Source organism: Leishmania mexicana, chromosome 3, assembly GCF_000234665.1.
Source record: "Leishmania mexicana MHOM/GT/2001/U1103 complete genome, chromosome 3".
Taxonomy (NCBI): Eukaryota; Euglenozoa; class Kinetoplastea; order Trypanosomatida; family Trypanosomatidae; genus Leishmania; species Leishmania mexicana.
The window spans coordinates 200109-213879 of record NC_018307.1 but is presented as its reverse complement, the minus strand read 5'-3'; the positions used below and the strand labels follow the sequence as shown (position 1 = coordinate 213879).

The 13771-nt window shown below is 64.6% G+C and overlaps 4 protein-coding genes across 4 annotated transcripts; all 4 read right to left on the bottom strand.

Moving 5' to 3' along the window:
• Nucleotides 1-69: 69 nt before the first annotated feature.
• On the bottom strand, nucleotides 70-4272 carry LMXM_03_0590 (putative DNA repair helicase; the record flags this gene model as incomplete). The annotated part of the gene is made up of 1 exon (XM_003871678.1): nucleotides 70-4272. One exon carries the CDS (start codon nucleotides 4270-4272, stop codon nucleotides 70-72), a length of 4203 nt encoding a protein of 1400 aa, XP_003871727.1.
• Nucleotides 4273-5774: 1502 nt separating this feature from the next.
• Nucleotides 5775-6311, bottom strand: LMXM_03_0580 (conserved hypothetical protein; the record flags this gene model as incomplete). Its single annotated transcript, XM_003871677.1, has 1 exon — nucleotides 5775-6311. One exon carries the CDS (start codon nucleotides 6309-6311, stop codon nucleotides 5775-5777), a length of 537 nt encoding a protein of 178 aa, XP_003871726.1.
• A 412-nt stretch (nucleotides 6312-6723) lies between these two features.
• Nucleotides 6724-7722, bottom strand: LMXM_03_0570 (putative quinone oxidoreductase; the record flags this gene model as incomplete). The annotated part of the gene is made up of 1 exon (XM_003871676.1): nucleotides 6724-7722. The coding sequence occupies one exon, from the start codon at nucleotides 7720-7722 to the stop codon at nucleotides 6724-6726; it is 999 nt and encodes a 332-aa protein (XP_003871725.1).
• A 2373-nt stretch (nucleotides 7723-10095) lies between these two features.
• On the bottom strand, nucleotides 10096-12141 carry LMXM_03_0560 (hypothetical protein; the record flags this gene model as incomplete). The annotated part of the gene is made up of 1 exon (XM_003871675.1): nucleotides 10096-12141. The coding sequence occupies one exon, from the start codon at nucleotides 12139-12141 to the stop codon at nucleotides 10096-10098; it is 2046 nt and encodes a 681-aa protein (XP_003871724.1).
• Nucleotides 12142-13771: the final 1630 nt, after the last annotated feature.

Genomic DNA, 13771 nt, shown 5'->3' with positions numbered 1-13771 from the left:
ACGTTACTTCCCATAGCTTACCGACTTCACGTGGGTGTGGGGTGCATGCTTTTCGGGGAGACGGTCTCGTCAGCCCTTCGGCTGCCGCTCCGCGAAGAACTCGCGGACACCGCTGAAGCATTGGCCGAACGTCTGCGCTACGCGCATGGACGGTTGCAGCCACGCAGAGACGCGGCGTCGAACGTCGTGCCGCTCCATGTACCGTGCGTCGAGCAGGATGATCGTCGCGTAGTCCCCGGCGTGGCGGATGCAGCGGCCGATGCACTGGTTGACGGTGCGCATCATGGCGTCCATGTACAGACCCCACTCCTCTGCGCATGTGAACGGAGACGAGGATGCGGGCGAGGAGGTGGATGTTGACCCTGCCGCACCACGCATGCCGCGGCGATCAGCGTCGGCGCTCGCCATTAGCCGTGTCGTGACGATGTGCTTTAGGTTCATCTGGAGCTCCACGTCGGTGGGGTTCGCATACGGCATTCCAAGTACGACGACGGCGCGGCCGAGGTCATCGGCGAAGTTGACCCCCTCCGACAGGCGACCGCCCATGACGGCGAACAGGAAGGCGCCGCGGCGAGACGGCTTCTGCCGCTGCTGGGATGCGGTAGCCGACGACGGTCCCGGCGCACGCTCAGCAGCGCCGTGGCTGTCAAGTTCACCGCTGATCCACTCCTGGTACTCACGCAGAAGCTCTGCGCTGGCCTCACCGCCACCTCCGTCTGCTCGGCTAGCGGTGACCCGCCCTCCTCCACCGCTGCCACCGCCGCCGCCGTTGCGCGTCTCCTTGAAGATTCGCTTCACGTCGTTGATCTGAGCGTAGTAGCCAGTGCTCTCCAGCACGGCCACGACGGTGTCCATGATGTCGTACGACGTGAAGAAGCAGATGGCGCCAGCGGACGGAAGCACTCGGGCGAGGTTCAGCAGCGTGCATCCTACCTCAGCTAGCACACGATAGGCGTGTGGACTGATGCTGCTGCTGACACCGATGCGTGGAGAGCAGGTGTCGTTGGACATGCTTGCGGCATCGCTTCGCAGACCGAGCGCCTGCTGGCTGAGCTCCATCCGAAGTCCGCTTGGTCCGGTACCGAGGGCCCATACCTGCACTGACGACGATGGTACGACGTGGCCCTCGGTGATGAGGTGAAAGGCAGACAGACCAGGCGCGCGTGCAACACCGCCCTGCAACGACGCGTCGCTGCCGCTCATTCCTTCAACAACAACCTCTACGGCAGCTCGCTCACTCTTGCTTGCGGTACCGCAATCACCCCCAGCGTCACCACCGACCATTGCCTGCGCGGGCAGCAGCGGTCCACATGTGAGGGCGAGCGGATGCATTGTGCCGCCGGCCAGCACCACGGCCCTCGCCTGCAGCACCAGTGGGGCGAAGGTGTACATACCAGGCTCTAGCTGTATAACCTTCAGTGCCCCCTGTCGTGCGGCGCAACCTGCGGACCGTGTCGGTGACGAGGATGACGGCGTCCACAGCACCCTCGTCGAGGTGGTGTCGGAGACGTACAGCGCACAGAGAAGTCGCTCGACGCACTGCAGCGCCTCGGCCGTCAACGCGCGTAGCTGCACGGGGTCAGGCGGGGCGCACGCTGCCGCCGTCATCGCCGCACCGGCCGGCTGCAGCTGCTGTGAGAGGTGTTCGGCGAGCGAGAGGCGGGGGAGTGCAACTTCCTCTTCAGCTGTCTTGTGGTTGTTGGGAAGGTCAAGAGACGCCAAGAGGCGACGCTGCCGCTGTGCCTCACTGCGCGCATCGCTGATGCCTACACCAACGCCGCTGCCGCGCTGCCGCTTCACGCCAGCCGTCGAGTCTGCTCTGCTGTCTGAGCCGCTGACAATCGTCATCGCTCCCGTCGTTGTGGCCGCCGACTCCCTTTCCTGCTGCAGCTCCGCATCCAGTGTGTAGGAGACGAACCCCTGCAGCTTCACCAACAGCTGCGAGTCGACCAGGAAGGTCAGGAACGTGTACACGTCGACGCTGTCGACGCCGGCATCGAAGAGAAATGTATGGAAGGGTAGGACACACGTGCGCGCGGCGGTTGCCGGAGTCGTCGTCGATGGCTGGGGGGGTCGCGCGAGCGGTGCGACGTCGCCTTCTCCGCCCATACCCTCCCCGAGGGTGGCAGCAGAGCCTGCGCGCTCGCAGAAGCTCGACAGCTTGCTGAGAAAACGGACCAGCTCTCGAAGCCGCTGCTTGTTGCGCGTCAGCAGTCGCGACGCGTAGCGCTCCAGGTACGTCTCAAGAAGCCGTTGAGCGAGCAGGAGATGCCATGGGGCGACGGTGACGGTGCTGGCCGAGCGGCAGTGATCGGCGATGTTGTGCGCCTCGTCGAAGACGAGGATGTCCCCACAAAGGGAAGGGGGTGCGCTGCGCGCCATCGTGCCCCATATTGCATCCTCCTCCTCCTCGTCGCCCCCGTTTACACGGCCACCGCGCTGCTGCTGCTGCTGCTGCTGCCGTCGCCGTCGCCGCCTGAAGGCCGCCGTGGCCGTGACACGCTGGCGCCGATGATAGAGAACGGTGCCGAGGGACGGGGGGCTGTGCGGTGCGACGTCGTCTTGCAAGGCGCCGCCACCCTCAGCCGCCGGGGTGCATCGACTGGGCGTCGCATAGACCGCCGCCGCCTCTGCTGCCGTCGCTGGGTTCGTGGCTGCGCCGCCGAGAAGCACCGCTCGCTGGCCCTCGTCGAGGATGTAGCCGTACGGGATAAAGGCCACGTCGGCCCCCCGGAGGAGGAGGCGCGTGGCGAGGTACGGGCACGCCTGCAGCTCCGCCCCCAGTCGCCGAAGGCGGTCCATGGTGTAGACGGAGGAGGGTGGGGCACCGTTGCCGGAGGCACTGGCACCGCCGCTGGCGGCGCCGGGGGGGCCTGTGGCCGTATCCGCACGGTGCTGTTCGTCACGCAGGTACGTCATCAAGGAGCGAAGGTGCGACTCGACACAGTACACGCATCCCTTGTCGTCCTCTAGCTGTTGCTGCACCTCAGCGGCATCTTCGATGTTGCGTGCGGCAGAGCTGCCGGTGAGGTGAGGCGGCTGGTGTTGCGGATACTCTTGCTGTTGGCGCCGGTGCTGCCGTCCCTGCTTGGAGCGCTCGAAGCACATTGCCTCACGGCAGTAGTAGTTCAGGCGGTCATTGTGGCCACCAGCCTTGCGACGCAGGGTTGCGTTCAAGCAGAGGTGCGATCTGCCAGCCACGTGTACGGCGGTGAGACGGCGCGGCTGCTGCTGCTGTGGCTGTCGTGAAGGCGTTGATGGTGATGCTGGCGCTGGAGGACACGCATGGGTAGGAGAGCCAAAGGACTTTGAGGAGGGAACACGGTCGTCTGCGCCGTTAACCCCCATCACCTCTCCCGCAGTTCGCCCACCTGGGCTTTCCAGCGGCTCGATTATGTGCTGCCGTGGTCGCAGCGGCAGCTGGGCAAAGGCGGTGCGCTGCAGATCCTCCATCAGTTGCTGCAGCTGCGTGTGGGTGCGGCTGGCAACGTAGACCTTCGGCTTGCGCAGAGGAATCAGTGCTGAGAGTGCCGTCTCCAGCTGGGCCTCCGCGTCGTCCTCGTCATCACTCGCGGACGAGGACGACGCGGACGAAGAGGGCGAGGATGAGGAGGGCGAGCTTGCGCTGCGCAGGTCTACAAGGTCCTCACCACGGAGCCCCGCCTTCATCATTGGAGGCTGCTCCGCATACCACGCGAGGGGGTCTTGGGCGAGGAGAAAGTCGTCCTCGCCACCGCTGCTACTCAGCGGCTGCTGAAGGCGCATGAGCTTGCGGGCATGGCGAATCTGCCGCCGCTGCGCGCGAACGCGAGCGCGGCGCTCGCGACGCACCTGCGCCATCTCTTCCTCTAGCTGTCGCTGACGGAGCACGTCTTCTAGAGTCGGTGAGGACGGGGGATGGTCCAAAGCGCCCCTTCCCGGCGCATGAGCAGAGGCGGTTGCTATCGCCGCAGGCGGCTCAGCAACGACGCCGCTGCCGCTCGCGCTCGCCGTGCCGTCCACATCCTTCGCGTCTTCGACAGGATCGAAGAGATACGAGAGGACGCTGTTCAGCAGTATCTGTGACTTGCCGGTGCCGGTCGGCGATTCGAGCACCGCCACGCGAGATGAAAATCCTCTCGCACCGCTGGTGGATGCTACCACGGGTGATGGGGGCGGCGAGGTCCACGACGCGGTGGCTGGCGCGGCGTCGCTCGCCCGGGATCGGCTGCTTGGGCACTCCGTGTGCTCGCCCCCTCGATGCTGTTCGAGGTAGTCGCGGAGTGCCGTCATGGCATGTTCCTGCAGCGGATATGGCGCATAGGGGAAGGGTATCTGATAGGGGCCGACGCGGGACATCGCGCCGCCAAGTGGAGGGGAGGGAGGGAGGGAGACAGCACGCGCCGACGTGCGTCTGTGCGCCCACGAGAGAGAGAGAGAGGCGTCACCCTCGCTGTCTATCCCAAATCAGTTCTATGATGTCGAGAGTGTGTATACGTGTACACTGGTGCCCCCTCCCATCAAGAGCTACGCTGATGAAGTTGCCGGGGCAGCATCTCTCCGCCCACTCATGCAACTCGCTCTCCTTGCGCACCCTCCCACTTCCACTCGGCAACGGCAATGATGCTGCTGATGATGGGGGACGGGGCGGAGACACACAGACACACACAGACAGACAGGAGCGTGCGCGTGTGCAGCTCTTCGATATACGTCGAGCGTTGCACTCACGATACAGCATCGCGGACGCAGAGACGGGGACACCCCGTAAGAGTGAAAGGGACACGGAGGGGGATGGATGAATGCAGAGGCAGAGAAGCATGCGGGTCATCGCAGACGCACCCTTCGTCCAAGACAACATGTTCTGCGTGGTTGGCGAACCTATTCTTGTGGTCCCTCCACCCCACCAACCCCTTCGCCTCCCACCACCGGCTCGTCTCTCCAACGATGCCGCGACGCGCTCGTAGGCCGTTGCGGCCCCGCCGCCTGCCTTCGTTGTGGTGCCGCCAATGGGTTTAACTCTCGTTTATTATATGCGTGTGCGACTTAAAAAAAAATATCTTCGCTGCGTTACGGGCGAGCCTTCGCGTGCGTGGTGGTGTTGTGCGCGGGCGCGAGGTGCGTGACGGCGGTGCCAGCACACGTACGCGGACGCATGTGGCGAGTATCCGAACAGGCGTTGGAACGATGCACTGTCTCTCTCTCTCTCTCGCCATCTCGCCTTGTGCCGCCGCCACTTCTACTGAGCTATGCGCGTGCGAGGGTCGCGTAGCTATCTGCGAGCCGCACCGTTACATGGGCGATGGGTTTTGCGGCGAGAGGACAGCCAAGCCCCCAAATCCCACGCGTGATGGTCACCTCCTCCTCCACCGTCTCCCCTCCTCGCTGCTGGCATGCCGGCACGCCCACCGCTGCTGCATCTCTTGTCTTCCGCTCTTGCCTTTCCCCATCCGTCGCTCGGCTAAGCAAAGCCATCCGGCGCGTAAGGGGTGGGGTGGGGTGCGTGTGAGTGCAGACGGCAGTGGGCTGGTGGATGTGTGGGTGCGTTGGCGAGATGTGTGAGCGAAGGCGAAGGACGAGGAAAGAGCGGCAGTACCGCAGGCGGGTGGGTTGGGAAAGGATGCACCACCACAGCCGATACGGCCAGCAGCAGCCATGCACCGCCTAATCTCGCCCCTCTCCGCCCTGTAAAGACGCGTACACCGCGCCACACAGAAGACAAGAGCGGCCACAGCACACACACATCGACTCCACGCCGCATGCCGGACCGTGGCTGCGTGCACCGTGGGTCGCCGTCGCTACTTCTTCGACTGCTTCCTCTCCTTCTTGCGCGGCTCCGTCACGCTCGTGTCGTTGTCCTCTATCGCCTCGGCCACAGCCTCGCGCTCGCGCTTCATGCGCTCGTGCTTTTTCTCCGTCACCTCTTCGGCGTTCATCATCGTCCGTGCTGACTTGGTCGCGGTCTTCGAAGTGGCGCCGTAAGTCGCACGCTCCCGCTCCATCTGCCGCCCCATCTTGCTGCGGAAGTCGATGCCGTCGACGTCCTTGTCCGTTACCCCGCGTGGGGGGAAGGTGCCGCTGCTGCCGGGCGCGTTGGCCGCCGTCTCGGGGAGCGCGAGGAGCACGTCGGTAATCTCGCAGATCGGGTTGCTGTCGTCGTCCAGCAGCCAGTAGCCCCCGGAAAGGGATGTGGGCGAGGCCGCATTGAGGGTCCAGCTCTTCGCCGCCACCGCCGCGTTGCTGTGCCTGCATGGGAACCAAAGTCGTTGGTTGCGCAGCTGCACATCCGCGAGCGTGTGCGGGGCGTCGCTGTTCACGAACTTCAGAAGCTTCATGCTGCTTCACCGTGGGCCTTGTGGGGTGTGTATGGGTCCGGGATGGGGGGGGGGACGGGGGGAGTCCGCCACTTTCCTTGGTCTGCAAGGGGGGGGGGGAGGGACGAGGCTGCGCCAGAGGTGCGCGTGAGGAAGTAGGGGAGTAGGGGTGATGCAGGGCCGGAGACGAGGTTCGGAGCGCGGACCCAGCGGGGGGGGGGGAGGATGCGTACCTGCGTGGGTGCGACGAGAGCGGACCGTAGCCGACGCTCGGGGCACAGCGCATTAAAAATAGGGACAACGGGACCCCCGCTACATGTGCGGCGAACACGCTGTCGGTGGCGCACAAAGGGAGCTGCACGATATCTCATGGAATGCACAGACACACACACACACACATACACACAGGCACACCTAGCACACTCGCCTCTTCTCAGTCCATGCACGTCAAGAGCAGCTTGCCCGTTGTCTTGCGCGACTGCAGGTCCGTGAGCGCCTGTGGCGCTTCATGCAACGGGTACTCACGACCGATCGTCAGCTGCACCTGCTTCGACGCCACCCACCCAAACACCTCGGAGGTGCGGCGCTGCGCTTCCTCGGGGGTGCGCATGAAGTCGCCCAACGTCGGGCGCTGCAGGTACACGCTGCCCGCGCGCGACAGCTCCAATGGCGAAACTGGCGGCACCGCGCCGCTCGCGTTGCCGAATGTGATCATGTAGCCGCGCGGCCGCAGCACCGAGAGGCTGCCGGCAAAGGTCGCCTGGCCCACACCGTCGTACACTGCGTCGACGCCCTGCGGCGCAGCCGCGCGCACCAGCGGCGCCCAGTCCGGCGTCGCCACGTAGTCGATCACCACGTCCGCGCGGCCTACCGACCTCGCCAGCGTCGCCTTCTCCGCACCACCGCAGATGCCGATCACGCGCGCACCGCGCAGCTTCGCCATCTGGCACACAAGAAGCCCCGTCCCGCCGGCGGCAGCGTGCACCACCACCGTCGAGCCCGGGCCACACGGGTAACTGGAGTCCACCAGATAGTGTGCCGTCAGGCCTTGGCACATCACCGCCGCCGCCTCCGCGTCCGTCACCCCATCCGGCACTTCGCGCAGCGCAGACGCTGGCGCCACTGTGAAGGCGGCGTAGCTGCCGGTGCAGCCGGCACCACCGAAATAGGCGACACGCTTTCCAAGCATCGACTCCGGCACGCCGGCGCCGACCTTGACGACCGCGCCGGCGCCCTCCTCGCCCACGACGTACGGCATTGCCGGCTTCTTGTAGAGGCCGCAAAGGAAGTAGGTGTCGATGAAGTTCACGCCAGCGTAGGCGTTGCGCACCAGCACCTGACCCTCCTCCAGCTGCGTTGCGTCGGGGGTGTGCGAGGACGGACGAACCGCGAGCACCTCAGGCCCGCCGTGCGCCGTGGCAATCACCTCCATGGCGTGTGTGTGTGTGTGCGTGTGCGTGGGAGAGTATGTACGTGTGACGAATGGCTGAGTTCCTCGGCGATGACGCGCGTCGGCAGAGATACGGAGAAGACGGAGAGAGGCGCCGGCGGGCGAGTGAAGGGTGCCAACAGCCAAGTGCACGCACGCACGGGTGTTTGTGACTGTGGGTGGGTCGTGAACCGCAGGTGGACAGGGCGAAGCCGCCGAGTCGCTTCAACCCCGCTGCGTGTTGGTGGGTAGGCCTGCGCAGGTGACGTCATGGACGTCGTTCCGCTCGTCCGCACCCGTGCCGGTCCACTTCATTCTCCTTGCTCCCGCTCGTGTCGGCACACGCACACACCCACATGTGTGCACGGTGGCGGGAGGGGGGGGGGAAGGAGCTGGTGAGAGAGCAGAGTGGATTAGAGAGAGGGGGATCCGGCACCTCCCCCGCCCCCCGAGCAACGACGCGTCCGTTACAAGGACCGCTCTCGGCAGCACACATCGCGGGGGTGCGACCGCGCGGCTTCCCAAAAGCCCCCCGCCCACGTGTCACCGAGGTCGACAGACGGGCCGCCCTCGTGTCCTGCAGGAGGCCACGGTTCCACGACGGCAAACAGCGGGGTACGCACTGGACGGTCGAACGGCGCCCATGCGCTGGGACACCCATGACATCCGACGCCTGGAGGAAGCGTCGACACAGCCCGCTCCATGTCCGTCACCGCCATCGCACCCCATCGAGGGTCGTCGCAGAAACACCGGGGCCCCTTGCACCGTCTGCTGACCGTGGTCACACAGTGACACCGATGGATGTATACGGCGTCCAGGTGGCCAGCTGCTCGCCCCCCCCAAAAAAAAGGCACGGGCCGGATCCACGGGTGCTGTCGATCCTCACCGCCACCGTCACGCCCCTTCCCTCTCCTCGGGGCACGGAGTTCCGGGTGATCCACTGCCGGGTCGCTGGCGAGAACACACCTGGTCGCATGTAGAGCCTCGGGGTTCGCGCGGTAGCCCGTTGAGCCCGACCTTCGAAGGCACTCTGTGCCCGCCGCGGACATTGCTCTACCTGAGCCTGCGGCTGCTGGCCTGCCTCCTGCTCGATGCTCGTCACATGCTGCGTGAAGAAAGACAGCCTGGTTGTGCCATGTGCCCCTCCCGCTGCCCCACCTCTTGGTGGTGGTACCGCTCGACGCCCCCCCTCTCTCCACTCTACCATCTTTACATGTGCCTGGTGCGCCAGCGCCGTCGTCCTTAGCGTCTGTGCCAAGTCCCCCAGGGTGTCCCCGGGTGCAATCTGCACGGAGACGCGGGTGTGCTCGTCGAGGGAGACCCCCTCGCCATCGGGTCCGCAGGCCGTGAGTGTGGGACAGCCCACCCAGACCCGAGCGCGACGCGTGGCATTGGGAGATATGCAGCGAAGCAGCGCCGCTACACCGACCACTCCGTCGAATGTGTGTACTGCCCCCTCCGCTCTTGATGGGGTGCGAGAGGTGTGGACATTATGCTCTCTCGCTATATATGTGTGTGTGTGTGTGTGTGTGTGGACGAGGGGTCCGCAGGCGCTGAGCCCAGGCAGGAAAGGCGTGCCTGGCGGCTGCCAAGGGGACAGAGGCACGCAGACAGAGGGGGACAGAGAGTCGAGGGTCACGACACGGCGATGGGGCTTCCATCGGTGATGGCTCTTGAAGGCCACGGCAGCTTATTCTTGGTTTCGATGACAGAGTGTTACGTCGTCACCACCGCCAGAAACAATCGGCGCTTAGGTGCACGCGCACAGGAGACACGGAGGAATCAGGCAGCCGCCACAGCAGCCAGAGAGGAAGGGGGTTGGGTTGGGGTGAGTGAGAGCAAGAGGCGAATGTAGGCGTAACGGAGGTATGGATATGGATATATATATATATATATTGTCCTGTGTCCATGCATGCGTGCGTGTGTGTGTGTGTGTGCCTCATGGACGAGAGAGAGAGAGGGGGGGGGACGCATGAGAGGTCCAACACGACGAGGAATCCTCCGACACCGACACGGGCACACACACACACACACTCACACACAGACATAACGCAGGGCGAGGCTGGGAATGACGAACGACAGCAGCGGCGAGACGACAAGAGAAATTGGAGGAAGGCACATGACGCATCAACACACAGGCACACCACAGGTACACTACACACACGCCCCCAACATGGGGGTGCGCGGCGGCGGCGGCGGCGGGGGGGGGAGGGGGAGGGAAAACAGCAGCAGCAAACAAGCAAACAAATGTAAACATCGGCGAAGGCACGAGTGCGGTGGCCCCCGAGACTGTCCTGTGCGCTTCCCTCGCACCGGAGGATGCGTGAGAAGGAGGATGTCCCATCCATGTGTGATCGCCTCCCTCACTGCCGCGCCTCAGGCAGCCACCATGACGTCCGCAGCGCGACGCGGCGATACGGAGGCGGTGGCGTTGCTTGCGGCGCGCCAGTGGCTGCCGTTCGGCGCGATCGCCTTTCCTTCTTCAGGCGCCGGCGCCTTGAGCAGCCACGCGTCCGTCCACTCGCTCGCCACCGTTGCACACGGGAGGGGGGCGTGCAGCATGACCCACAAGCACGCGTACCGGATAAAGAGTTCAATCACCTCCAGCTGGGGTGCCAGCTGACGCACACGCTCATAGACGTCGCAGCACACTTGCCATTCCGTTCTTAAGTGGTGATACTCATCGGTGCTTGCCGCAGCTGCTCGGTGCCCTGGGGATGGGGTGCTCGGTGCTGCTGCTGCTCCCACCAAGGATGGCGACAGGTCCACCCCAGACTCGTCCACCGGCTCATGGTCGTCGGCGACTGCTTCGTCAGTGGGTCGCCGGAGCCGGTGTATAACAAGCCGGCAGAGAAGCCCGTTGGGGGCCAGGAGCCACAGGATGACGCTGCACAGGGCAGGCACCGTGTGCGTAGACGAAAGCGATGACGTTTTCGCGTCGATCCTTCGTGGGTTGCCGGCGCCAGCAGTGTTGCTGCTGCTGCTGCGCCCGCTTCCACCGCCTCCGGGGGTGGAGGTGAAGGTGGTGGCGCCCACTTTGAACGTGAATCCGGAGTCGTTCGCGCACGACGACGGAGCTTCTGCTACCCCGGTGGAGACCCCCGCAGCACCACAGATCACCACCCGCAATGAGGTGGGTGCGGTGGACCGGTCAGATGACGGCAACACAGATGCGCCGCCGTAGCTTGCGTCCACGCGCCGCCGTATCCACCCCAGCGCCATTACATCAAGGCACAGCAGGTTAACTGGCACGAGAAGAGTGATGACGAGCGAGAGCCAGTGCACCGTCGTCATGGTGGGAAGCGCCACAGCCAGCCGACACAGCTGTTCGCCAGCTGCCTCGCGTCGCGATGCAATGGACCAAGAACGCGCTGCGGTGACCGTCGATGCGTTGACAGACATCGGTGAGGCGAGGCCCTTGCTGTGTCCTTCGGTGTGGGGATCTGGCGTTGCAGTGGCTGGCTGCGAGCGGCGAAAACTGATAGATGCATTGCTGCCGCGACGTCCAGCTGGGCCGTACATGTAGAAAAGACTCGCGTTGAGCGCCGCCGATGGAAGTGGTGCGGCAGCGCCGTCGACCGCGCGGGCGGGACGGCGACTCCGCTCACTCTCAGCCGCATCGTCGTCTTCGTCATCCTCCTCCAGCAACAAGCCCGTGTTGTAGAAGCCGTCGAAGTCTCGCGCATTGCGATGGGGCGGGGCGCGCGGGGTAGGCTTCGGAGTACGTGAGGCTACGGCTGCTACTGATGCGTCGTGCCCAAGCCGCCGGCACTGCACGGTGTGGCCGCCTTTGAGGTCTGCCCGATCCTCCACCGCTCCTCCATCGCCCTCAGAGCTGTCATCGTTAGCTGAGTCGTGTGTGCGACACGTGGTATCAGAGGCAGTCATGGTCGCGGTGCTTGTGACAGACGTGAGAGAGCCGAAGTCCGGCGGGCATGTCACCCGTCGCTCGATCGGTAACGCCGGCTCCCTGCCACGGAACGCCGAGTCATGGGCGGCGGTGGTCGTGGGCCCCGGTGTCGCCGTTGCCCCTGAGGCGCGCGTGGTCACCACCGTGGGGGTGAAAGCGCTGCCGAGGTTGGCCAGGCTATCCATGGTCTTGAGATGTTTGTGCGCAACGGTGGTGGGTGGGAGGCGGCAGGTGGTGGGCCCTTTGGCGAAGAGGGGCACCTTACCACCGCCCCCGCTGCCTGCAGCCGGCGAAGTCGCTGCGAATTCGCCCGTCACACCGTAGGCGCGGTAACCGTACAAGGCCGACTCACGCCGACCCGAGTGTGCACCGGCGTGGTCACCAGACAGCGCACGACGAGCACCCGCGTCGGGAGCCGAGTTGCGAGCGGCGAGCCGGCGCGGCAGCTGGGCATCGTTGTGGGCGACAAGGTCATCGAGGGTGTCAAAGTCGCTCCCGATGGTGCTGCTCATGCTGCTGCTGCGGCAGCACCTCCGCCGAGGTTCACTGCTCTCCAGGTTGCACGAGAGGGTCTCAAAGTCGCTGGACATGGCCCGGAGAAGCGAGAGACGAAGAATACAAAGGCCGAAGGCGGTGGAGTTTCGGAAGAGCAGAAGTTGAGCGCGTGTGCGTGTGTGCGTGTCGTTCTCTCTCTCTCTCTCTCTTTCTCCCCGGACGAGCAAAGGGTGCGGTCGTGCCCCCCCCCCCCCCCGCCGCTCTGCGCGTGTCTGTCGGGAGGCGTGGAGGCAGAGGAGTGGGGCCGCAGAGGCAGCGGCGGGACGGGGTGTCGTTATAGGCAAAGGATGAAGGACGAGGAAGAGAGAGAAAGGCGCAAGCGCACGCAGGGGTGGGGGGGGGGGGAGCAGGCGGCAGGGCGCAGATGGGGGACGTCGCACAAGAGCTGGAGGGAAGATAAGAACGCCTTACACGTAGAACACGCCAAAGTGAGGTGAGCTGAGCGATGCGGATGCAGGAGATATATATATATATATAGCGAAGCAGAGGAACGTAGATGGTGAGAAGAGGCGAAGCACGCAGATGTGGGGCGAGCGAGGTCTGATGGCGACGTTGGACACACACGCGCACCAGTAATAATAATAATAATAATAATAAAAGCAGAGTATGCAGTGGGAGAAGACGAGCACGAGGCCGAGCCAGGAGGCGCACGAGAAACCTGCTGCAGGGCACACACACCCACACCCACGGATGCCGTGCACAGCAGAGAGGCGTACATAGGCATGTATATATATATATACACACACACACACATGTACACGTGTGTGGGTCGTATGGTGGCGGTGGGGCGAGGTGCAGGTGCGTCAGGAGCGAGCACCGGTTCCGTGCGACACACCCGTCAGAGGCGAAGAGGGAGGGAAGAAGGCAGAGAAGAAAGGGGTGAGGGTGTTCCGGTGATTGCGCGTCCGTGCGAGAAAGGGTGGGAATCCCTCTTGCTCGCATTCGCATGATGGGTGTGGGCGACAGAGCCACACACACACACACAGAGAGAGAGGACACACGCACATACATCGCCCATATTCGCTCGGCGCTGCGTCCAAGTGAAGGCGGAGCGGGGGGGGGCACGTTCTCGATTCGAGAGCGACGCCGAGAGCGAGGGGGCCCCGCTGGCTCGCGGAGGCCATCGCCTCACGGCAGCTCCCCTCCCCCTCCTCCTCCATCACTGCACTTCGTTGTTTGTGTTGTTCTTCTCCATGTGTGCTCTCCAACACATCATTGGACGCCATTCGCTGCTGCGCCGAACGCCCGCGGACGTCGCGGAAAACGAAGAAGGGGGGGGGGGGGGCGGGATGGCACAGGCCTCGGGGAGGTGTGTGCACGTGTGTGTGTGTGTGCAGCGCGCATGCCGCGCCGGCACGCGCTTCTCCCCTCCCCTACCCCCTCCCTCGACTACACTTTGCCTGTCTTGTCGACCACGCACGCACGCACACACTTTCCCTCGATTTGAGCTACACGAACCATCACAGACGGTGAGCGGTATAATCCAAAGGGCGGACGGGCGGGCGGGCGGCCATGCAACAGCAGCAGCGGCAGCAGGGATGCACCACCACGACGTGTGGGGATGTCCCCCTCCCCTCTCGCTTCGAT